Source organism: Grampus griseus, assembly GCF_964374135.1.
Source record: "Grampus griseus genome assembly, chromosome: 2".
Classification (NCBI taxonomy): domain Eukaryota; kingdom Metazoa; phylum Chordata; class Mammalia; order Artiodactyla; family Delphinidae; genus Grampus; species Grampus griseus.
This window is the reverse complement of record NC_139018.1, coordinates 140,849,950-140,875,523: the sequence shown is the minus strand read 5'-3', so window position 1 is coordinate 140,875,523 and position 25,574 is coordinate 140,849,950. Positions and strand designations below refer to the sequence as shown.

Here is a 25,574-nt window from a genome sequence, read left to right as displayed (position 1 = left end):
TCAGTTAACCTCCCTGGGTCTCGGTTTTTGCATCGTGATTCGTGATTTGATGAAATAGGCTCTAACATCACCTCCTGCTCCACAGTTCCGCTCTCCTCTCAGAGAGGGCAGCAGCCCAGCTCACTGTGGGAGTGCTGCAGCCAGGCTGCGGAAGACCCAGGAATGAGAAGGAGGCAGGCCCAAGGCCAACCATCCATCTCAAGTTTCCCTGAAAACTCTGGCAATAAAAAGGAGCTCTTCTGTAGACCTCACTAGCCCTGAAACATCTCTGCTCAGCAGCACTTCTTTGCTACCTCACACTTCATTTTGTCTATGAAGTATTTTCTTCTCTGCATGTGATACCCTGTGCTGGTCCCTACCAACATTAGTACCCCAAATTCTAATCCCCTTATCTCTGCCTTGGGCACATATGAACAGAATGATTTCATTCTCTCTTTGATCCTGGTAAAGGAAATGTTAAAGAATAGTAGACCACCCAAGGAAGAGACCTAGGATGATACAGAGAGACTGACATTTTTTTCACTTCTGTCAACCTCATATAATTTTACCAATTTTTCTGCTTTTCTCACTCTACAAAGAACTAGGTTTCTACTCATCAGTTAAAAAAAAAAACAAAAACTGCTGAGCAAGAGCAAATTACAAAATGCTTATTGTAGAGAAGAAAACATGTCACCTACCAGAGATAATAATGTTAACGGGTTGGGTGTATGTGTACATTAAAAGTAATTTTTTAATTAAAAAACAAAACAGATAATTCAGTATATATACTTTCGCATCCTGCTTTTTCATTTGCTATTATTTTGTTGCCCCATCCTTTTCTTTCTTTTTCTGGCCACGTCATGTGGCTTGTGTTATCCTCCCCAACCAGGGATCAAACCCAGGGCCCCGGCAGTGACAGTGTCAAGTTTTAACCACTGGACCGCCAGGAAGTCCCCCCACTGGAGCCCCATCTTTAAATGCTGAGTCTCCAATCACTAACATAACCACCTATTAGACATCCAGGCAGACTCCGAAAGCATTTTGTGAGGAGAGATGCCTTCCCACCACCCCATCCCATTTTAGCAGGAGGTCAGTTACAGCCAAAATATAGCCGCCCACAACCGAAGTCCTCACTTGCAACAATGCTCTGTGTGGTATGGTCGGCTTACCAGAAGCAGCAGAATTACCTGAGTTTCAGCTGTGGGCGCACCAATCCAAACTCCATCTGGAGCAGTTCATTGTAACAGGCCATGGCGCTGGGGTTTTCTACATACCTCTACAAACAGAAAGAGGATTTTGTGGATAAACAAATGTGCACCTTTAAATGATTAAATACTTATATAAAAAATAATTCTTTCCAACAGGCTTCTCAACTTGGTACCTGAAATCTAAAAAATAATTTATCTTTCATGATGAACAGGAAATGAGAGATGAAAACTTATGGGTACCAAATTAGCTTTTAAAAAATAGTACTTGCACATATCTGAGAATATATTAAGAAACCACTGAGTTGTACACTTTAAGTGGCTGAATCGATCAACTATACCTCAATAAAGAGAAAAAAAGGCAGAAAGAAGGAAGGAAGGAAGGGGGGAGGGAGAGAGGGAGGAAGGAAGGAAGGGAAAGAAAGGCAGAAAGGGCAAGGTATTTGCTGGAAAGAGAAAAAAATAAAATAATTTTTTAAATAAATTAATGTAAAAAACTATAGTATACTATAATATAACCATTTAATAGAACAGCATGCAGCTATTACATGCACTTATATGGAATGATGTACGAGACACACTGTCAAGTAAAATGAGGAAATGGAAAATTGCATTATAATTATTTTACATTTTTATAAAAATATTACATCAAGTTTAAAATAAATAAATAGCTGAATTACATGGTATATGAATAGTATCTCAATAAAGTAGTAAATAAATGGAATTAGAAAAAAATAGGCCTCCATTCCTGGGCATATATCCAGAGAAAACTATAATTCAAAAAGATACATGCACCCCAACATTCATAGCAATACTATTTACAATAGCCAAGACATGGAAGCAACCTCCTATTTCTGTGACACCCCTATTTCCATCGACAGAGGAATGCATAAAGAAGATGTGGTGTGTGTGTGTGTTTATATATGTACAGTATGTACAATGGAATGTTACTCAGCCATAAAAAAGAATGAAATAATGCCATTTGTAGCAACATGAATGGACCTAGAGATTATCATACCAAGTGAAGTAAGTCAGACAGAGAAAGGCAAATATCATATGATATCACCTATATGTGGGAATCTAAAAAAAAAATACAAATGAACTTATTTACAAAACAGAAATAGACTGACACACATAGAAAACACACTTATGGTTACCAAAGGGGAAAGGATGGGGAGAGGGATAAATTAGGAGTTTGGGATTAACAGATATACACTACTGTATGTGAAACAGGTAAACAACAAGGTCCTACTGTATATCACAGGAAACTATTCAATATCTTGTAATAACCTTTAATGGAAAAGAATCTGAAAAAGTATAAATATGTATATATATACATATGTATATATATATGACTGAATCACTTTGCTGTACACATGAAACTAACACAATATTTAATTCCACTAAAAAAAAAAGTTCAAGGAAAAAGAAGAGCGCTTAAGAATGCTTTTCTGGGCTTCCCTGGTGGCGCAGTGGTTGAGAGTCCGCCTGCTGATGCAGGGGACACGGGTTCATGCCCTGATCCAGGAATATCCCACATGCTGTGGAGCGGCTGGGCCCGTGGGCCATGGCTGCTGAGCCTGTGCATCCAGAGCCTGTGCTCTGCAGCGGGAGAGGCCACAACAGTGAGAGGCCCGCGTCCGGCCAAAAAAAAAAATGCTTTTCTTTCACTGCCTTGAAGTAAGAGGATTTTTGATGTCTACATGTTACTAGCAGAGCCTAGAATATACAGGAGGAGGAAATTTATTAACTAAAGTCCTACCTATATTAACTTTCAGAGTCTATTCACCTATTCAAGAGCAATATGTTGTCCTCTTTCGAGCTGTACAAGCTCACGGTAAGCAAAAATATGCTTGCACATCTCTTTGCAGCTGAGTTTCACAGAGGTAACTCGCACTCAGGCAATTCTCCTACAGTCACTTCAAACAGCAGCTCAACTAAGCTGACAAAGGATTACCCTCCACGGCAGAGGTACTGGCAGAGCCATGGCTTTGCCCAGTCTTTCTTATTGCTGTGGACAGTAACTGTTTTGTATAATAACCTTTACAATAATGGAAACATCTCAACAAAGCAAATTTACATGGGAATGGGAAGCCTGAGCACCACCAAATTATGTATTTCATGAAGACATCTTACAAGTCGCTACGTTCTGTCACGTAGTTACATTCAGATGTAAAAAAATATTTGTGAACATTTACTCACCCCTATTTCTGTGAACAGCTCTTGCTTTCACCTGCTCAATACATGGATAATACTCTATCTCACCGAGGAGGAAGCTGAGGCTAAGAGGCAGGGCATCTGCAGGCCACTATCAACAAGCCAAAGCCGGACCAATCTAGGGGACAGGGCCCCTTGTGGAGCGCCTTCTACTGCCAGTGAAGGCAGATACCCCTGTATGGACAGTGCTCAGGGTCTTGTCTTTGTGTCAAGAAACCTAAAAATCCAGCCCCAAGTTCATGCCTTAAAAGCTGTATGATGCTCCATGAGGCCCTTAACCTTCCTGAGCCTGCTTCCTCACCTGCAAAACAAGACACCCTGCTCCACCACAGACGACCATGAGGAAGCACTCTAACTTGTAAACTGTTGCACAAACATAAAGCACAGTGACTGCCGTCCTCTGGGAGGGAAGGTAAGGCCTGCTGGCCATGGACATGATGGTTCCCGGGTCTGCAGGCCAAACACAGCCCTTCTTACCCACAGAAGTCTGAGAGAGGTGACATGCCTACCAGCTCCCCGCTGCTGAGAGGGGAGGAGAGTGCTGGCCCTGCCGCTCCCTCCTCAGTCAGCCATGACCCCTCAGGCACATCCAGGAACACTGCCCACCTGCAGAGGTGCCCACTGCGGACCAGGCAGGAATAGGGAGGAGAGATTTCCGGGTATAGTGCTTGTGCCACTCCAGGAGACAAGGGGTGGGGGACAGGTGTCTCCAGCTGTCCACGCACTTGCCTGGCTTCACCTGCTCTGCAGGCGACATCTTGGGACACGGAGCCATGTGTATTATGTGTCATGGCCTCCCATGCACGCAACCAGAGTTTTCACTGGGTGTGAATGTACATATCCAAACTTTTTTACCCCAAAGGTGGGCATCATGGCTAAAAACAAGCACATGTGACTAAAAGTACAGCATCTTGCCCCTGCTACCTGCCCCTCCCCCTCGCTACCTCTGCTTTGTTCTGTGTATCTAAATATCCTGTCTTTCCTGCCCTTCTCCACCTTTCATTCATGTCCCAAGGATTCCACAGGGCATGGAGGGTGGAGAAGGGCAGCAGGTCCAGGGATCTTCAGGCATCAGGCTGCTATTCCCTCTGCTTGAACAGCAGCTGGTCTCCCCTCCCCAACCCATCCCACAAGAGGGGCCGGGGCCACAAGTCCTGCAGACTCCTGAGACAACTGGGCCTTGCTTTCTCCAGAGCATACCACACCCACCTTGCTGGGCCCCACCCAGTGGTTCTCAACCCTTGGCTGCATATTAGAATTCCCTGCAATCTTAAAAAATAATACCAACGTGCAGGCTCCTCCCCACACCAACTGAAACAGGGTCTCCGGGGAAGCCTTTCGGGGGTTCTAACGCACAACCAGTGTTGAGAGATACCAAACCCTAACCTTCGAGATTTTAGTCAGCAAAAGCTCAGCTGCCAAGTCCACCTGAGGAGGCAAGTAGGTCTCCATCCATCCATCCTGAACTCCTGAACTACGGCCAATCCACAGAATAGCTGACTGCCCCCTGAATCCCAGAGTTCTCACTGTGGTGATGGCTTTCAGGTCCAGGGCTGGGTTCAAGCATGGGCCCCACTGCCTCCCAGCCATGAGACTCTGGAGAATCGCCTTCCCTCCAGGTCTGGATGCTCTGCTCTGTCTCCGTGCCCTCTGTCACCTCACTATCCTTTTGTTACCTGAGGGTACAGGACTCTGCATGAGAAGAGTTAGCACGTGTAGTCTCTGAGGACTGGTCACTGACTTGGATTCGTCACTTATAAAGTGGTGAGGCTGCTGCTATCTCCATACTTCCTAAGTCACAGACCTCTAAAATGACTACTTTAAATTAAACCCTTTGTGTTTTTTGCATGGGAGTGTTTTCGCAGAGACATGCACTTAACCGTGGTTCCCAGCAAACGCTTCGGGGGGACACCTTGATTAAGTTGTACGGGTGAGAGGGCAGGCAAAGTGTGTATGTCGGTTACTTTTGAATTTTCAAATTAGTTTCATGATAACTCAATTATACTAGGAAAATACAAAGTCCATGGCTAACTAGACTTTCTACCAGGACACGCTTCCCAGTCCACGAAGCTGTGCTGATGGACTTCCTTGTGCAGAATTTCAAACACACAATTTCCAACACTGCATCTATGACCTCGTACAAATAAAAAGCTTAATGACTGCTGGTGGCTGTAGGTAAGCAAACAACCCAAGGCAAGATGAATAATCTATCCCACAAGTTTCACTAGTTTCACTGCAAAGTGGAAGCATCGAAGGTCTTTGTTAAGAATAGCCAGTTCTGGGCTTCCCTGGTGGCGCAGTGGTTGAGGGTCCGCCTGCCGATGCAGGGGACACGGGTTCGTGTCCCGGTCCAGGAAGATCCCACATGCCGCCGAGCGGCTGGGCCCGTGAGCCATGGCCACTGAGCCTGTGCGTCTGGAGCCTGTGCTCCGCAACGGGAGAGGCCACAACAGTGAGAGGCCCGCGTACTGCAAAAAAAAAAAAAAAAAAAAAAAGGATAGCCAGTTCTGCAGCTTAAGAGTAATAATATAAAGATCTTCAAAGTTATCTGGGAAAGTTTTTTGCCTCTTGTGAATGCTTCCCTAAGCAGTTTAAGGAGGGATGACCTAACGATTCTTGGGAATAGGTGATCCACAACTTCTAACCTGGGATTCTTAAAGGAATGCTCACCTTCACGCTGGCTGATGTGGTTTTTCTCATACTAGCTCACATGGATTAGTGGAGGTCAGGGAATGGGGACAGGCACTGATATGTGTGAATGTTGTCGGAGTGTCAAAAAGGGAGAACCAAAAAACTATGTAATAATAATAATCTAAAATTTTTATATAAAATTATGTGTGTACAAAACAAGGTCTTAAGTTCCACCTTATCTGATGTTAATATTGGAATTCCTGTGTTCCTTTTGTCTGCATTTATTTGCTACCTCTTTGTTTCTTTATTATTAAGCTCCTTTTATCACTGTCTTATAAACATCATATAATTGTACTTTTGTAATCCAATCTAATGGCTTATCCTTTAATGGGAGAATTCAGCCCATTCCCATGCACTTGATTTTATTCTTATCTTAGTGTTTATGATTGCTTTCACACTGTTGTTTCCCCTTCCTTGGATCTGCCAATTTGATCAAGTTGCTATAAATTCCATATGTTTTTTTTTTTTGTTTTTTGGCCGCGCTGAGCAGCTTGCGGGATCTTGGTTCCCTGACCAGGGATTGAACTCGGGCCCTCGGCAGTGAAAGCGTGGAGTCCTAACCACTGGACCCCCAGGGAATTCCCGCAAATTCCATATTTTGTTAATTTGGAAGTTTACTTAAACTTCTCTGTTAATGGTTACTTTCCTTTTCAACGATCTCAAAAGCAGACATAGATTTCTTTACTATTATTTGAAAACAAGATACCAATTACCTCCAGAACAAAGTATCTCCCACCAGCACATTTCCCATAAAGAAGCAAACTTCAGAATACTTTCACTGCCCACCCCCATTCCCTGTCTGCTAGGTGAGGTCACGAGAATCCTTTTACCTCTACTTCCTCCCCCGAAACCTTGAAGACACCTAGGGTTTGTTCAGATAGTCTAGAATTTAAATACTGAGATATTATTGGATGTTATGTAATAATAATTACATATAAACATATATATTCTACATTGCACACACATACCCGTACCTGTGTATGTACACACGCAGACACAGAAAGAAGGAGGGCTCGAGAAGGAGGGAGGAGCAGGGGAGCATGTGCGCAGGGCAGGCTCACCTCCCATCACTTCTCTCTACTGCTCTCTCCCTCATCTTAGAGTTTCTGTTCCAGTTCATTTGTTCTATGGTTGAAGTCCTTACTCAATTATTTTCCTCAGACAGGGCTACTGGGGAAATACATCTCTGAATTTTATGTATATCCCCCAAAAGGAATATCTCTTTTGCCCTAAAGGGCACGAACAATAACTTAGCCGGGTGTGTGACTCAGGTCACAGTCCTTTTCTCACCGTAATCTCTAATCAGATGAGACATTATTACTGTTTTGTACAGTAAATATGTGTTTATAATGACCCCACATTCACATTTTCTTGTTCCTCATCCCTTCTTGCCTTTCAGGCCTCCCACTTGGGATTTACCTTGCTTCTGTTTGAAGTACCTCCTTACGAATTTCCTTGTGAGAATCTGCTACTTACAAACTGCCTCAATTTTCATATTTCTGAAAGTCTTTATTACACCTTCATTTTTGAAAGTATTTAGGCTTGGTATAACAATCTAGGTTGGCAGTTATTTTCTTTTATCACACTGAAAATATTATTCCACTGTTTTCTATCTTCCGTTTATTGCTGCTGAGAAGCTAGCTGTTAGTCTGTTATTCTTTTGAAGGTTAATCTTTTTTCTCTGGCAATTTTAAGATCTTCTCTTTGTTTTTTCACTATGATGTGTCCTCTCTATTTACTCTACTTTGGAATTTTGGAATCTGTGGACTAAAGTCTTCCATCATTGCTGGAGAATTCTCTTCAAATACACTGCCCCATTCTCTCTCCTGTCCTTCTGGAACTCCAGTTATATACATGCTAAACCGTACATTCTACCTCCACATTTCTAAACCTCTGTAACTTATTTTCTATTTTTTTAACTTTGTGCTACATGCTGGATAACTTCTTCTGACCTACTAAGTTTTCAAATTTTCAGTTATTATATGTACACCTCTCAAAATTCAATTACGTTCTACCTAAAATGTACTGTCACTTTTTATACTTTCTTATTCCTTGCAGATATTTCCAAGCTTGTCTTGTCTTTATTTCTTTACATATAATAGGCATAATTGTTTTACAATTCATATCTGATCATTCTAATTTCTGAGGACTGTGAGGGTCTGTTCCTGCTGTCTTTCTCCCCCCGCTAGTTCTCACTTGCAATGCCTTGTCTCCTGGTGGACTGGTTAATGCTGAGTGCTGCCTGCTGCCCCTGACTGATTATTTGCAGAGATTCTCTGAGGCCAAAGAAGGAGGTGTCTTTCTCTGGGAGGATTTGTAATTTGCTTCTTCTGAATACTTGGGAGTGCTACCATCCAGAATCACCTTATTTATTATTTTTTTAATACATTCATTTATTTTATTTTATTTTTAGCTGCGTTGGGTCTTCATTGCTGCGCACGGGTTTCTCTCTAGTTGCAGCGAGCGGGGCTACTCTTCATTGCGGTGCACAGATTTCTCACTGTGGTGGCTTCTCTTGCTGCGGAGCACGGGCTCTAGGCGTGCAGTCTTCAGTAGTTGTGGAGCACAGGCTCAGTAGTTGTGGCTCACAGGCTCTAGACGCAGGCTCAGTAGTTGTGGTGCACGGGCTTAGTTGCTCCACAGCGTGTGGGATCTTCCCGGACCAGGGCTCAAACCCATGTCCCCTGCATTGGCAGGCGGATTCTTAACCACTGTGCCACCAGGGAAGCCCCAGAATCACTTTAAACTAAGTTCAAGGCTTGAGGTTTCTGGACTACGTCACTGATAATATTAATTTGGGCTACAAATCTGCCCAACAATCAGCCTTACATAAGCTCTCTCCATCATGATTCCCAAGGCTCATTGCCAACCAGCTGACCAAAGCCTTCAGAAGCTTTTTGGCTTAAGAGAAACCAACAGACTGGAGCCAGTGGTGGAAAGAAAGGGAGCCACGTTGGGGAGGTCTTACTTCCAGAATCCTTAAACTGGCTTTAAAGTTGCATGTATACATGTAAGCATTATAACAACACATCCTATGGTATAATTTTTAATGAGTAAGCCATTAAAGGAGATTTTAGTATGTTTAGATGACTTTAGCAGGCATAATTTTGAGAGACTAAGAAAGCAAAGTGTTGTGGATTATGAGATTACCAGATTATAAAGTTAAACCAAACTGTAACACAGCATAAGGACAATTTTTTTTCTTCAAATTAATTCAAAACTATTGCTGGGCTCTAAACTGAGATAAAATACCTTCTCATGCTGAATTACACTTGTATAACAAAAAAGTGGGTACCTACCCTTGTAAAGCCAGCCTCAATGAGGGACATTACAGATGACTCTTCTCTAACCGCCCTTCAAAAGAATACAGTAAATGGTTAGAGACAGTTTTTATCAATTACATCTCACATCTTTAACTACTCATTAATTTACATAATATTATAATTGTCACATAATGAGCCCCTTTAGATGAATTAGATTAACATACAAATCAAACGTATAAAGTCGAAAACAGTTTTCTGTTTTAGTTTCACACTAGGCTTTTTGGCAGTGTGTATTATTGCCTGAAATACAGAGATTACACTAACAGCCAGGACACAGGAGTGACTGTATATCTATTTGATACGTAAAACTTTTAACTTAAACTAAATTACTTCTGTTCTTTCCTTACCTCCAATTTTAAAATGAAATATAAGATTTCCCCCAATTATGTATAATTCAAATCTGCATAGATATTTGGAGTTTGAGGTCCCTAGGAAATACGCCTGGAAAACATTCATACTTTAGGAATGGAATTCTCTCGTGGTTTGCCTATTTCTAAAGGGAAAGGCAGTCCAAAATCACAAAACCTAGTATGAGAGTACAAACTCCAGCCATGAATTTAACTGCCAAAGTGAAAGAAAATAAGAAAGAGTAAAGAAAAAAAAGGCCCAACTAAAAAGGGTGAGGCCTGTCACGGCCCACAAGCTGTTATTTGGGCCTCTGTTAAAAGCAAACATTACACTGACACCTGAATTTCAACATCAAAAAAGAAGGAAAGAAGGAAGTATCTTACCTGCGTACTACACCAACAATAACTGTGTTTTCTGAGAGTTCTGATGATCTGATAGACCTTTAAAAAAAAAGTTTTAAAATAAATTTAAAGCAATTCTTTAAAAACTAAATATACCTAAACGATTTTGGTAGACCAATTAAAGTTGGGGAGAGGGAGAAGGAAGAGCAAAAGATCCCTTCATATGCTGGAGTCACCTTCTTAGCTACTTGATCTTTCTCTCTTTGGAGGACAAACTCCTAACCAGTGGCCTATGGTAACCCTGACAATTATGGAGTGTGAAGATAGTGCAAATGATGTGCCTTCTACTTGTTCTGCTCTTTGTTAACCTAAGCTGTTTCAAGCGGAAAATTTTCCCTACCTGGGGCTTACATGAAAGGGGTTACTCATCTCTTCCTACCAAAGGAAAATGCAAGTTTATGTATATTACCACTAGCTGATGGCGACAATTCCAGTGGGGGTGAAGAAGCCCAAGGGTCAGCTCTCCACTGTATTCTAAGCAGTGCAAAGAAGGGTTCCCAAGTAGAATGCAGGCAAAAACAGTAACAATAAATATTCAAAGCTTGGAAATGCAAGATATTCTTATCAGTCAGAAAGAGGAGAATCAACACCTGACAGGAAAAATTAAGAATGGAAGACTGGTTGAGAAAAGTAGGAGACACTGCTCCACTTAAATGACCCACGGAGTATGAGTCTGCCCGCAGGGACTGAATTTAACCTTCCGGAGAAGCAGCTTCCCAGAAAGTCACGGGGAATGAAAATCCAGCCAAAAGATGAGAGAGGGCAGAGATAAATGTGACAGAGAGGAGCAGGAGGAAAAGAAGTTGCTCCACTGGAGATATGCAATGGCTTTGACCCATCCTACCCTGGGGAAGAAAGCTGGCCTATCCAGAGAAGAAGAGCCAGGACACAGGGAGGGAGGGAGGAACTCGGCCCCTGGCCGGGAAGGAAGAGGACTCACACCGGAGGGTGACTTCAGACGGAGGAGATGGAGAGGACTGGATCCAGACTGCCCCAGCCAAGTCAGAAGTGCGCTGGCCCCTGGACAATGTGTCCGGGATGAGACAAAGAGTAGCCCAGACTTACTGCCTTACTTCAGTTCTGCTGGTTCAAGAATCACTTGTGTCAATTCTGAATCACTAAACACGGAAACTGATTTGAGTGACTATTTCTCAATTCTCCCAAGGATGGTTCATAACATAACCATTCCAGATGCATAAGAGAAAAGTCAATTCATCATATACAACGGATGCCTCAGTTTTGGCAAAATTTCTCTGTAAAGGGCCAGATAATAAATATTTTAGGCTTTTTGGGCCATACAGACTCTGTCACTACTCAATTCTGCCATTGTAGCACGAAAGCAGCCACAGACAATACATAAACAAATGGGCCTGACTGTGTTCCCCTTTGCCTATCCCTGCCTCAGGGCACTGAGGCTTAATTTTCTCATGGAGCTCAGGGTGAGAAAGGCTGAAGTCCAACGACAGATGCAGACTAGCTCTGGGGTTGGGAAGTTGCTCAGGGATGGAAAAGCAGCCCTAGGGACCAGCCAGTCTCTCTCCTGGACCACGTAGCTCGTAACACTCTCTCTCTCGCTCGCTCTCTCTGTGTCAACACTTCTGCTTCTCCTAGGGTCCACTGTACTCCTCCAGCTTCTATTTGCCTACCATCTCCAGAGGGAGCCAACCTAAAGGGCACTGGCTACCTGGTTCTACCAGAAGAGCCCTCTTGAAAGGTCGCTGAAGGGCTTGCTGACCAGGTGCCAGGCCCTGGTTCAAACATGGTCTCCCTGCCTAGAAAATAGCCAAGCTCACCTTCCTGGAGAAGGAGCCATGGGAAGGGCTGTTTCGGCTCGGGAGGGTGACTGGCATGGCAGACCCTCACACAACAGACAAGGCCAGGTCACTTTTCAAACCTGTTGGCTAATACTCACCCTAGCACTAATCTTAGACAGGGAATGAAAGACATGGACTCACGAATGGTATTTCCATGACTTCTTAGGACACTGTAGTTGTTCTTACATTTATACTTCTATCATATCACGAAGATTTAGAGGGAGAAAAGGCAATTTAAGTATGCAGCCAGCCATTTCAAACTAGCTCTCATCTTTTTACAAGAAAAACAGAGATCTGAGTGGTATAATAGCAAGTACGCAACCACGTAGATGGTCTCAGTTAAGTAGATTTGAATACACAGATGAGGGGCACTGGGCTAAGGACAAAGTAGAAGGAAAGACCATGTTTCCTGGAGACAAGCAGATCCCTGCAAAGGAGGTCTAACACGGTATGAAAAGGCAGAGGTGTATTCTTAACTTTCTCTGGTCCATAAGAAGGAAGAACCAGCTAGAAAATAGAAATGTCAGGAACCCGGGTTGCAAAATAACACCCTTTACTTTAGAATTCATGAAAACTAAGAAAGAAATGACATGGCCTCATCAAAATATACACCCGGACATTCGGAAGGAAGATTTCAAGAAGTCAGAAAAAAGGATGGGGCGTGAGGGACTTCCCTGGCGGTCTGGTGGCTAAGACTTTGCCTTCCAATGCAGGGGGTGTGGGTTCGATCCCTGGCCAGGGAGCTAAGATCCCACATGCCTCCTGGGCAAAAAAAACATAAAACAGAAGCAATATTGTAACAAATTCAATAAAGACTTAAAAAAAAAAAGGTCCACATCAAAAAAAAATCTTAAAAAAAGAGTAAAAATAGAAAGATGGGCCGTGAGTCTACAGCATGAGATTCTGAAAGGCTGCACAAGCATACTGGGAAGCTCTCAGAACCATGCTACCTGGTGAAACATTTGCATTTGATTTGGTTATGCACAACAGAAAACTCCAGAGAAAGTGGCTTAAACAAGACTTGTCTCCCACATGCAAGGTGTGCAGAGGTGAGCAGTCCAAGCTGCAATGGCACTCTGCAGCATCAGGAACCGGGCTCCTTCTGTCTTACGTTCCTCTATTATTGTCTGTACGTGGTTTCTTCCTCATGGTCCAAGACAGATGCTGAGCTCTAGCCATAACATCCATGTTCCAGACAGCAGGAAGAAGGACATGCATATTCCCTTCATGGACACTTTTCAGAAGATGCACATGACACTTCCATTGGCCAGCTGCAAGAAAAGCTAGGGAATGCAGTATATTTTCTAGGTGGTCGTATTCCCACCTAAACACTAGATATTCTGCTATTAAGAGTAGAAATGGATATTGGGGGGCAACTACCAGTCTCCAGATACACTAGGAAACTACAAGTAATTCTGATGATGGTCTTGATACAAAACTAGAAAAAAGGCCACATGCTGGAGGCTTACTGTATGAACATAGCAAAGCTCTTCAACGACTTAAATTTTACAAAACCACAACTCCATTACTTGTACTATGCCACTGTTCCCTCTGCCACGTGGAATGAGTTTCACATTGAAAAGAATGGAATTTACGATAGTAAAAAGGACGTTCAGACCAAGGTAAATCCAGAGATTGTTATGAAAGCACCCAGCACTCTGCGTTCAATCTTGCTTCTGCATTCAACACAGACTTTTTTTAAAAAACATCTTTATTGGCGTATAATTTCTTTACAATGTCGTGTTTCTGCTTTATAAAAAAGTGAATCAGCTATACATATACATATATCCCCATATCTCCTCCCTCTTGCGTCTCCCTCCCACCCTCCCTATCTCACCCCTCTAGGTGGTCACAAACCACCGAGCTGATCTCCCTGTGCTATGTGGCTGCTTCCCACTAGCTATCTATTTTACACTTGGTAGTGTATATATGTCCATGCCACTCTCTCACTTTGTCCCAGCTTACCCTTCCCCCTCCCCGTGTCCTCAAGTCCATTCTCTACACCTGCGTCTTTATTCCTGTCCTGCCCCTAGGTTCATTGGAACCTTTTTTTTTTAGATTCCATAAATATGTGTTAGCATACGGTATTTGTTTTTCTCTTTCTGACTTACTGCACTCTGTATGACAGACTCTAGGTCCATCCACCTCACTACAGATAATTCAATTTCATTTCTTTTTATGGCTGAGTAATATTCCATTGTATATACGTGCCACATCTTCTTTATCCATTCATCTGTTGATGGACACTTAGGTTGCTTCCATGTCCTGGCAACTGTAAATAGTGCTGCAATGAACATTGTGGCACATGACTCTTTTTGAATTATGGTTTTCTCAGGGTATATGCCCAGTAGTGGGATGGCTGGGTCGTATGGTAGTTCTATTTCTAGTATTTTAAGGAATCTCCATACTGTTCTCCACAGTGGCTGTATCAATCTACATTCCCACCAACAGAGCAAGAGGGTTCCCTTTTCTCCACACCCTCTCCAGCACTTATTGTCTGTAGATTTTTTGATGATGGCCATTCTGACTGGTGTGAGGTGATACCTCATTGTAATTTTGACTTGCATTTCTCTAATGATTAGTGATGTTGAGCATCCTTTCACGCCAACACAGACTTAATTCTGTTAACTTATGTTGGGTTTCTACGCAGTGCTTTACTTCCTCCATCTCCCTTTATAAAAATCTTCCCTTTCATTACAGAGCCCTGCTCCTGTTGCACAGAGGACTAGCTCTTCATTTCTTCTGAGTACACTAAGCATATGTCTTCTAAAAGGTTCTTCAGTTTCTTATAGAAAACAATTTTCTTTGTCTTCAGGCTGTTCTTTCCCCCTCCATAATTTGGCAGCTTTTTGGTCCCCTTCTTTATCCTTGAACGGGAGCAACATCCACCCAGGCAGACTGTCTGCAGCAGAGATGGTCAGAGGAGTCTCCCTTGCACCCCCCTTGGGGTTAGCAGCCGTCCTCCTCTGAGGTCTGGACCTGCAGATCAGGTCAACAGGTGCAAGTTTGTGCTCAGAGAGCGCTGCCAGCAGGCATGAACGGCTCTGCTGCACAGAGGGGACTCCTGGCCTGCCCTCTGCCATTCTCTGGCTAAACCTGACAACTGATGCAGTTTGCTGTTTTGAAACTGCAATATGTGAAGGAATGTTCCCAGGCTCCTTATGCCTCTGCCCCTTCTTACAACATGGCAGGAAAAACCACGTCTTTGTCCATCTCCCTCTGCTCCCTGTCTTGGGTTCCTAGTGGATGTAGAAAGTAAATCACAGAAGTGATGGTGCTCGGCTCTGGTCGGTGCAACTCCAGCTTCCCAGGCTCAGCAGGACACAGTGGGAGTAAAGCAAAGCCTCTTCCCACTTCCTTCCTGCAGGGCCATTGGAATTTCAGCTTCAGAGGCTGAAGTATGCAGAGGACATTCCAGGAACAGGCTTCTTTATTGGTCCCCATAGCACAAGAGATACAGTGAGAATCCCTGTCCTTTTCAGTCTCCCAACTTCTGACATATCTGTCATCTTATCTTTGGTTCGTTCATTGCTGTGGTCAGTTTTTGTCTCTACAGAAAGTTGGGAGGAGGCCCTGACCTCAGCCTCACAGCTGGCTGACAGGCCTCCACTCCTTCCATCTCCCTCTCCACTCTCCAGGCGGCAGCCACAGTGCTCTGGCAGTGCACTCCGGACACTCCCCTGCATAGAATACGCAGACTACCCCAGGGTCTCAACTGCCTACAGGGCAGACTCCAAAGCCTTTGGCTCAGCACACAAGGCCCTCCAGATCAGGCTCGTCTGCTGCTCCAGCCTCACCCTGAGGCAGGGCCCGTACCTGCTGGATCCAGCAGCCACCCGACACCAGGTAGAGGAGCCCTGGACACCCTGCCCGGTCCTACACATGCTGCTTCCTCCACCCAGAATGTTTTTTCTCCACCATCCTTCCTTTCAGAACTCCCGCTTATCCTTTGGGACTCAACTCAAACACCCCCTTGTGAAGCCCTCCGAGACAAAGGCACCCGCAGCATACCTCCTCTGTGGGCATCTATGAGCTGTGCTGAAATCGCTCGCTTGCCCCTGCCAACAAAAGCATTTGTTCCTCAGAGGCAAGAATGATGTCTTATTCACCTGTGTAGCTCTGGTAACAAGCACAGTGTCCTGAACCAAGAAGACCTGCCAAGTAGGGTTCTCTCAACTGGTGAGTTTGAAAATATCGCAGACACAGAATATCTAACCTCTAGGAAGGCATCTGATAAGGAGTGTAAGGAGTTCCACATGCCCCCAGTAGAGAGATACAGCTGAATGTTAATCATTTAGACACATCAGCAACTGACGAAAAACCCTTCACAGGGGGTGTTGATCAGGTATCCCAAAAGGAAGAAGAAGGGACAGACGGGGCTCTGCCAGGGCTAAGGTCTCTTAGGGAGCAGTGTAAGTGGAGAGAGAGGGCGAGCAGGTTCAGGAGGGACGGCCTGGAAAGATTCCTTGAAGGAACAGTCCACAGTGGGCAGGCACCCTTAAAAGGGATGATCTTAAGGGAGATAAACCAGGTAAGGGCCAGAACTGAGATGAAACTGACTAGGAAAGTAAATCAGGGCCCACTCCTGCCTCTAGAAAACTCACTACAAATGGCACAAGGACTCCCCCCGCCCCTTGTCCTCCAAATCCTCAGCCAACAAGACAAAAGTGACGTGGTAGAACACAGCTAGCAAGAAAGACTTCCGATTCCTGGCCAGGGCTGTGACACAGCTGTCAGGAAAGGAGCGTGACCGGGGTGCCTTTGTAGAGGTCTGCTCTCTAGCTAACACAGCGGGGTGACGGCTCTGCTTACTCTACGCTCACCTACCCAAACCCGTGAGCTTCTCGGGTCGGGAGCCACGCCTACAAGAGATCTTGATTGGAAGAAGGTACTCAGAGGAGGCCTCCTTGATGGGGCTGGAATATGAAACCACACTCTGTGAGAAGCCGCTGACAGCAGTGAGGATGTGCTCCAACCAGAAAAGACCACTCCTGTCCTCAAATGTTGGAAATCTGGGGCCAAATATGGACAGAGCTGGACTCAACATGGAGGAGAACTTATGAAACTCAGAACTCTCCCTTGGGAAACCCTAACCCCCATCAGAGGCTGGATGGAGGGTGGTGGGGACTTGGTAGAAGGCATGCACTCATGACAGTCTAAGCTTCTCTAAAACCGCATGTTAAGCAACCCAGGTCACTTTCTCTGTTTTAAAACTGTATTAAGTTGTAAATTTATAAATTTGCTGAATGAGTTACCCTATTTGTTTAGAATATTCCCAAAATGTGTAACAACAGTACTTTCTCCTCCTTCAAAAAGTGGAGCATAATTGTATGTTATGTGTACCTTACCACAATAAAAAAAAGTAGACCATAACTACCACAACTTAGTTTTTCTTTTATAACACAGGACGGTCTAGCAGAGCCATCTTTATGAGTATGAATGTCATTGTCCAGCACATACCTGTGGCCAGGACAAGACTGTGAAGGAAGCCAAGTTGTCCTCAGCACCTCACCCCCCTTCACCTTTTCTGTTTGGGCTCTTTGGCTCTCCTTAGATATTTCTCCGGCCTAGCAGCAGTCTACCAAGACTAAAAGCACCACGTAACTAAGATATTTTCTTCCCTTCCTCTGAGTGCTATCCATCAAATGCTAGAGAGAGAAGGGATCGTGGAAACCAAGTGTTCCAAATTTACAGCTGAGAAAACACATCCTCAGAGAAGACAGAGAGTTACCCAAAGGCAGCTGGGCAAGGGAAGAGCCGAGCATAGGACCCAGGGTCAGAGCTCTCTCCACATCTCCACATCCCTCATGGGTGTGCTGTCAGATAACACGCCAAACAAGTCTGGGCTACAGTGACAATGGCTAACTGCCATCAACCAGACAGAAACAGGAAAGGAACACAGGCAGCATGGCAGGCAACACAGAGCAAGGCCCGAGCGAAGCTTTACTGGAGGTGGATTGCACCTGGGTAAAAGCCACCTCATCTGACTACCTGAAAGGTGAACTCTCAAGTACATGGAAATCACCATGTACCTGTAAACAACCTTCTGAGAGGATGTCATTTTCCTGTCAGCTCAGTTTTTAACTCCTGTTATATTTGGTTTTCAACCTTTTCTATCTCCTAAAAGTCAACATTTAAATGTCCTTAAAATTAATACATTATAAAATTTTACATTATATTGAAATTATGATTTGTCTTCCCCAACATAAAAGTTTTCTTTCAAATAAAATTGATATTTCACTTTCGCCTTGCTTCCATCAGCGGCAAATGACTTTCTTTAGAAAGTACTTTTCTTAGATTTATGTCTGCTACCCAAATTCTCTCATGATATTGATATTCTGCAAGTATGAGAAACAAGGCACATACACCTAACATTAGAAGACAATTTTCAAAATTTTTATAACTTTAAAAACATCTAGAAAACTATAATAACTCTTGTTGCAGTACTATGCAGGTGACAGTTGTGGTTAATTACATACAGGATTTCATCTTAACCCTTAACGGTTCACATTCAGATTTTCTTACTGTTTTAAGCAAAGCAAAACAAAACAAAAGAGATAGAGATCCCTCCCAGAAATAATAATATTCTAATGTCTTGCTTACTTTATTTGCATGGAAGGCAACTTAAAAGACACTGAATTTAACCTAATGTATTTGGGGCTGCGTTTACTGTCACAAATGCCAGCGGGACTCTTGAGGCCTGAGTCTCAGGCTTACCTGCACAGCACCTCCCCGTCCAGCTGTTGGGGATTTCTGTGGTCAATGATGATGATGTCATGATGTTTGTCCAGGAAACAGGCAAGGGCCGTCTGAGCCTCCTTGATAACTGTACACTTAAACCCTGCTTTTTCACATGCCCTACAGAATCCATTACACTGCTTATCTTCTTTGGGAAACACTAAAAGTACCTGAATCAAAAAAGCATGAACACTTTTAAAAAAAAAAAAAAAAGAAAGGTGTCGTTAGAATTGTCATTTCTTAACAAGCCACAGAAAACTCCCAAGTGTTTTCAAGGCAAGTACACAGATGTGAGCATAACGATGTGTTGAGTAAATCCTTTTCGTACATGTAACTCTGGGACGTTATCACTCAGCTCCCTGAAATGAGTGCTATCCTATCTGTTCTTAGTCTGGAAGTCAGTGCATGGATCATAGGCTTATTTCTTTTGCTAATAAGCCCACTGGAAGAACTCAACAAAGACTTGATTAAGTACTTTATCTTAAAACTGAATCAATTAAAAAACACAAATATTTATTTTAGTTAACAGTAAGTTAACTAGGTAAGTCCTTAGATAGCAAACACCAATATTTCAGTCAAACTCCCAGAATACTTAATACTTTAAATAATACATTTAAGTATTCTGACTCAAGACTTTATGTAATTCCTCCAAGTTAAAAAAAAAAATTCCTTTGATTATAAGAGAGGAAACTTAAAGTAGACCAAAACGTTACAACTCAAAAACTGCCCGTTTAGTGACACAAAAATAGAACCAGGTGCAAGAGACAGCTGGCTGTCCTCGCGCCTGGCCTGGATGGGCGAGGCCTGCGTCTGCTGCCCTTTCCCCTGCGCAGCCAAGCCACCACGCCAAACCTGGGGCAGGAGCGCACTGCTCCATCCCTTCACACTCAGACTGACTAACAGGGGGAAACTGTGGTACGTTGTACAGTCAAGGTGGGACAGCCTAAGGGAAAGAGACTGCAAAGCTGACAGAAACCCCATTCCCCAAGACTCAGTCCCTCTAAGCTTACCCAGGTGCATAAATACCACAAGTGCAAAGAGTTAAGAGAGCACATTTCTTCTGTGCTGCACAGCATGTGGGATCTTAGTTCCCTGACCAGGGATCAAACCCAGGCCCCCTGCATTGGGACCGTGGAGTCTTAACCACTGGACCACCAGGCAAGTCCCAAGAGCACATTTCTGCAAGTCCTTTTCACATTTTAAAAAATGTAACAGTGAGCATGCGTTTGTGTACAGGAAGCATCAAGTAACGCTGGAGCTAAATTTCAATTGGTTATTTTAATATTTTGGATTAGAAAATTTATAGATATTTTCTCTCTGCTAAAGCTGATTCAGTAACAGGAGACCATGCTTTTACTCTCTGTATTGGAAAATTTCAAACCTACAAAAAGTCATGAATGACAATAAATGCTAGAACACCCTTCTTCTAGTTTCATCAATTGTTAACATTTTGCCACCTTTGCTTTCTCTCTCTCTCCACATACATACTACACACGTACGCACACACACAATTATATATATTATTTTATTGCTGAACCTTTTAAAGTAGGTTGCAGACATTTCACCTCTAAATACCTCAATGTGTATTTCTAAGAAGAGTACATTCCCTGATATAACTGTAGTACTGCTATCAAGTTCAGGGAATTCAATATTGATCCAATATTTTATCTAAAACAGAAGATTATTTTCAATGTGTAACTTTAGATCCTCTCCCTCCCCGTCTTTAAAGAAAATCAAGGTGAAAATTACAGCATGGTATATTATTACCTGGAGCTGATCTGGATGAAATCTCATGGGGCCAAACTGTATATCAGCTACTGCTACCTGCAAGAAAAAGATCTGCTTAAAAATGAAAAGAGAAAAAAAAAAAAGACAAGCTTGCTTAAATTTTTCTCTCATCAGTGCCACAGATGAAAATGAAATTTCTACTCTAGAGAAAAATTATGTAAATACTTATTAGACACAGGGATCTCAGTTATCTCCTTATAAACCCCAGGAAAGGTGGAGAGCAGAGAAGGACACATAAAATGAGTCTGATCCCGGCTTTTCTTTTCCTAGCTGTGTGTAAGTAATTTACCCAACCTTCAGCCTCAGTTCCTCATGTGTTAAAGAGATCACGTGAGATTACAATATAAAGAGCCCCCAAAGATTAGACACTGAACGAACATTGGTTTCTTCCATCTTTCCCCTGATGGACAATGAAATCTTACATCTAAAATGGCACACACACAAAAAAGAAATCCAGCTATCAGAACCATGGGACCTCAAAGACTCCTTGTTGAGAAACGGTTAACACTTTCATTTTACAGACAAGCACGGTGCTTATCAATAAATGCTTATTGGGAATTTCCCTGGTGGTCCAGCGGTTAGGACTCTGTACTCTCACTGCTGGGGGGCCCGGGTTTGATCCCTGTTCAGGGAACTAAGATCCCACAAGCCTCGTGGTGCGGCCAAAAAAAAAAAAAAAAAAAAAAAGCTTATCTATTTGAGAACTTAACACCAACACACAAAGATAAATACAGTGTCATAACCAAACCCCAACAAGTAATAGAATCATAGCACCAATGGAGGGCTCAGCATATACTGGGCACTGTGCTAAGGGCTGAACATACGTTATCTCGCTGAACCTTTGCAACATGTTGAGAGTTTACTTTGGAAAGCTGAGGTTCCAAGTACTTTGTTTAAGGCCACACAGCAGCAAGTGGCATCTGGGATTCCACTGACCAGTCTGTTTAGTTTTATAAACCGTGCTGCAAACCCAGGGCCACTGGAAGGTTTGGGAAGTCTGTGCACTGCACAAAGGAGCACAAGGGAGGGAGAATGGAGAGCTAAAATCCAGCCCCAAGCCATGAACCCTGGCCTTGGGTTGCTACCTGGAGGAAGGGACACATTTTGCAATTTTTCCAGAAACACTGTATATATGTGTTGAGGGGATCCCTACCCTACTCCAGGCCGCTGGGTGACGGGTGTGATTTCATACCTAAAACACAGCAGCAGCAGAACTAGATCTATAAACCTTCCCACAAGATACTTCCTAACTGCCTGCCACCTCCCATCTCTCCCCTCAAGCAGTGATCTCTCCTACAGTAAACATATGCAACAAAACCTGCTTAGTGATGGAGGAAGTCCATGTATATTTTTAACTGCTAGAAGCTGATGTCTACTAATTATGGGACACTGGCTCAGTTTCTGATTTGCTTTGTAGTAACTTCATCTCTCAGAAGGTGTAGAATGAGGGTCGCTACTACTCTAGACCTGAGACTGAGGAGGAGGGCTTTGCAGTAGGGTGGAAGGGTGAGCACAGACATCCCACAGCACCGTCTATCCTCCAGAGCTGGGCAGTCACCGGCCTCATCAAGAGGCACAGCTGGATGCCAAAGCCAGAATTTCTGACGGAATATGATCCAGGAGGTCCAAGAGAGTCTTAAAAGAGAGAGATGTGCTCTACGTAATCATACTCCCACAGTGCAGTGAGAAGGAAGGCAAGAGGCACCGAGAGAGACCAATCTGAACAATGACTATTTTGTTGGTTTTTATGAACAAAGTTTAAAGAAATGAATGAATGAAAGAACAAGAAATGATACAGGCCTACTGCTTGGAGAAGACAGTGAAACTACTCAGGAAAAAGAAAGAGAAGGAAGAAAATGACAGGAAAAAGAAGGGAAATCATTTTGCTGATTTTCTACAGTGTTGGGGCAGGGTGGAGTTGCACAAAAGAAACCAGAAAACCCATCAACAGGAGCGCTGTGCCACTGCCTAGGATGAAGCGGTTGCTGGACAGCACTTGGGTCCTCTGTGTGAAACGGCGGCTGCAGCCTCTCACAGAGGATACTCATGAAATTTGCTATGAAGGATCAAGGAGACAAAAGATAAAGTCTGAACGGACAGAAAGAAAATATTTATAAATATCGTAAAAACATATACTAGGTCACAAAGAAAACTTTAAAACATATTCCTTGTACAGCCTTTATTTCCAACCATAAGGCAATCAAACCAAAATTAAAAACAGAAGAAATACCCCCTCCTTGGAAATTTTTAAACTCATGTAACTGCCGGATCAGAGAGGGAAATGCAAACTATGCCTACAGATTGCTTGGAAAATAATAAAAATGAGAATGTCATGTAATAAAACCTACAGGATACTAGTAAATTTTACTCAGAGGCAAAATTCACAGTCTTAGATCTTTCTGTCATGAAACAAGAATTAATATACTAAGCTTTCAAATCACTAAATTTGAGAAAGTCAACAGTACAAACTTAAGGAAACCAGGAGGAGAAAAATAAGCTAAAGGCTATAATAATTAATAAAACTTTAAAATGTTAACGACTAGCTTGATTTTAAAAAACACATACTATATAGTGTCGGTCACAAGCTGAGGGACGAGATAAAAGAATGGACAGCTATATGCTAACACATATATATGCAATCTAAAAAAAAAAAGTGGTTCTGAAGAACCTAGGGGCAGGACAGGAATAAAGTCATAGATGTAGAAAATGGACTTGAGGAAACAGAGGGGGAAGGGTAAGCTGGGACGAAGTGAGAGAGTGGCACTGACATATATACCCTACCAAATGTAAAATAGATAGCTAGTGGGAAGCAGCTGCATAGCACAGGGAGATCAGCTCATGCTTTGTGACCACCTAGAGGGGTGGGATAGGGAGAGTGGGAGGGAGACGCAAGAGGTAGGGAATATAGGGATATATGTATACGTATAGCTGATTCACCTTGTTATACAGCAGCAACTAACACAACAATATAAAGCAATTATACTCCGATGAAGATGTTAAATAAATTAATAAATAATAAATAAATAAAAAGAATGGACAGCTAAGGGCAAAAGTCTCATTCTTCCTGGGAAAACAATTCTGAGTACATGGTCTACACCCAAAGTGGGTGAAATAACTTTTACAAACAAAGGACAGAGTAACTTTATGATCTCAACTTGTAAAAATAACTCACCGCCACATTAATTCTAAGAAATAAAAGAAGATATAGATTAATTTTTTTAAAGAGCATGGATTCTACTTCAGTATAATTTTAGCAGTATCATTTTAAAACATTAATGTTTCAGCAACTCTATTTTACCATTGAATACTTTCTTTATTTACTTAACTAGATTGCATTTTAACCTTACATCCTGTCTGCGGGGTATATCCGGCTCTCAGGACCTCTGTCAAGCGGTGTCCCAGCAGAGCCGGACAATTACTTACACCACTGCCCCCCCCAAAATAACCACCACCAGGAAATCTGATGACATTACTCAGTGAGCAGACGTCAGCAGTGGGCCCTCAAAGAGTAAACAACTTCCCAACTGCTCTGGATAAGGGGATCGGAACTACTAGAATTCGTGCATTCATCCTTTCTTTGTGTATGAAAATCAGAATCAAACTGACCTAATGCTTCAGGCCATAGCCCTCTTAATAATTATTTATTTTTCACATTAATATTTAGAAGGGAATAGTCATTTTCAAATCAGTTTTAATAACAGCTTTCAGCTTCAAAAGCAACTGATATTTTTAGGTAACACAGGAGCAATAATATATTCATGAACTGATATCAGTAATTATACAAGTTGTTGAATTTAGTCTTTTGGGTTTTTAAATATTTATATATTTATTAAGATTTATTGTTAAAAAAAGACTGTTAAACTGGGATATCAGATAAGAATGATGTCTGTTTGTATTTTATTATTTTAAAGTAATTTTTTGTTAATGGCTGATGGAAATCTGAAATACATTATTATTAGACACCTTGATGAACCACCTATCAGTTTTCTTTTGTTTGCCTAACTGACCTAACTGCGGGGCAAAGTTACTATGTTACCAATCTTGATCACCAGTGGGGGTAGGAGAGGAAAGAGATATATAATTCCAACCTGTCTAAATATTCTACTCCTCTGACCCTCCCTTATCCCTTGCCTGCTTTTTTATTTCTGCAGCTTTAGTTACCATTTGCCCCACTACATATTTTATTCTCTTCTTATTAAAGGAGTGTCTCTCCCATGAGAATGCAAGTTCTACGAAGACAGGGATTATCTGCTTTATTTATTGCTATATTTCCAGTACCCAAAACAGTGCCTAGCACATGGCAGACATTCAAAAAATATTTCTGAATGAATGTTTGCCCAACAGCTAATCTTTTTTTATCTCTGTATTTAAATTTTTATTTTATTAAGTCTTTTGAAAATGTAATATATTTATTTTTTAACATCTTTATTGGAGTATAATTGCTTTACAATGAGCTAATCTTTTTGAACCAATCATTTATCTAAAAATCATACTCATACCAGCTTATACATATACACATGTATATAATACAGCACTTCCAGTTTTCAGAGTATTTTCATATATATTTTATATTGTAAAGGAACAGAAAGGAAGGAAGCAATCTTAGGAAAAGCCTAAGCACTAGGAACCACAAATGAATCATGTGATCTTTTTCCTACATCCTTTTATTAGAAACAGAAAGTTATGCTGGGATCAATTTATATTAATTGCTTACAAACCTAGGAACTATAGCAAAGACATAAATCAGATTTTGTCTTGAGCCATACTGTCCCTCCAGGCTTTCCCTGTACAGCCAGTGGCCATCTTGTCTCTCTCTGGGCAAAGAGTGGTAAATTGATCAAAGGGGCACAGCCTGGACAAGAGTCAGGAGACACCAGTTCTTAGGTGGGGAGAGTCAAAATTAACCCAGACATTTGGGGACCACCTACTTACTATGTTATAAGCCAAGCACAGAGGTAGGTACTGAGAGTGCAAAGACCAAATGCCTACCCTGTCCTGAGTAGGAGAAGGGGAAAACGTAAATTATGACAACATGGTGCAGATTTAATATAGAAAGAAGGTGTCTAGTAT

The 25,574-nt window shown here is 42.5% G+C and overlaps 1 protein-coding gene across 1 annotated transcript in view; it reads right to left on the bottom strand.

The window, feature by feature from the left end:
- Positions 1-25,574, bottom strand: part of PDE8A (phosphodiesterase 8A) — a 135,848-nt gene that overhangs the window by 47,969 nt on the left and 62,305 nt on the right. Inside the window, exons 2-6 of the mRNA XM_082649261.1 lie at positions 20,484-20,540; positions 18,696-18,886; positions 10,147-10,203; positions 9,392-9,446; positions 1,167-1,255 (exon numbers count right to left, since the gene is read on the bottom strand). Of these exons, the coding sequence (XP_082505387.1) occupies positions 1,167-1,255; positions 9,392-9,446; positions 10,147-10,203; positions 18,696-18,886; positions 20,484-20,510 (419 nt within the window). The 5' untranslated portion in view covers positions 20,511-20,540. The remainder of the gene's footprint in view (positions 1-1,166; positions 1,256-9,391; positions 9,447-10,146; positions 10,204-18,695; positions 18,887-20,483; positions 20,541-25,574) is intronic.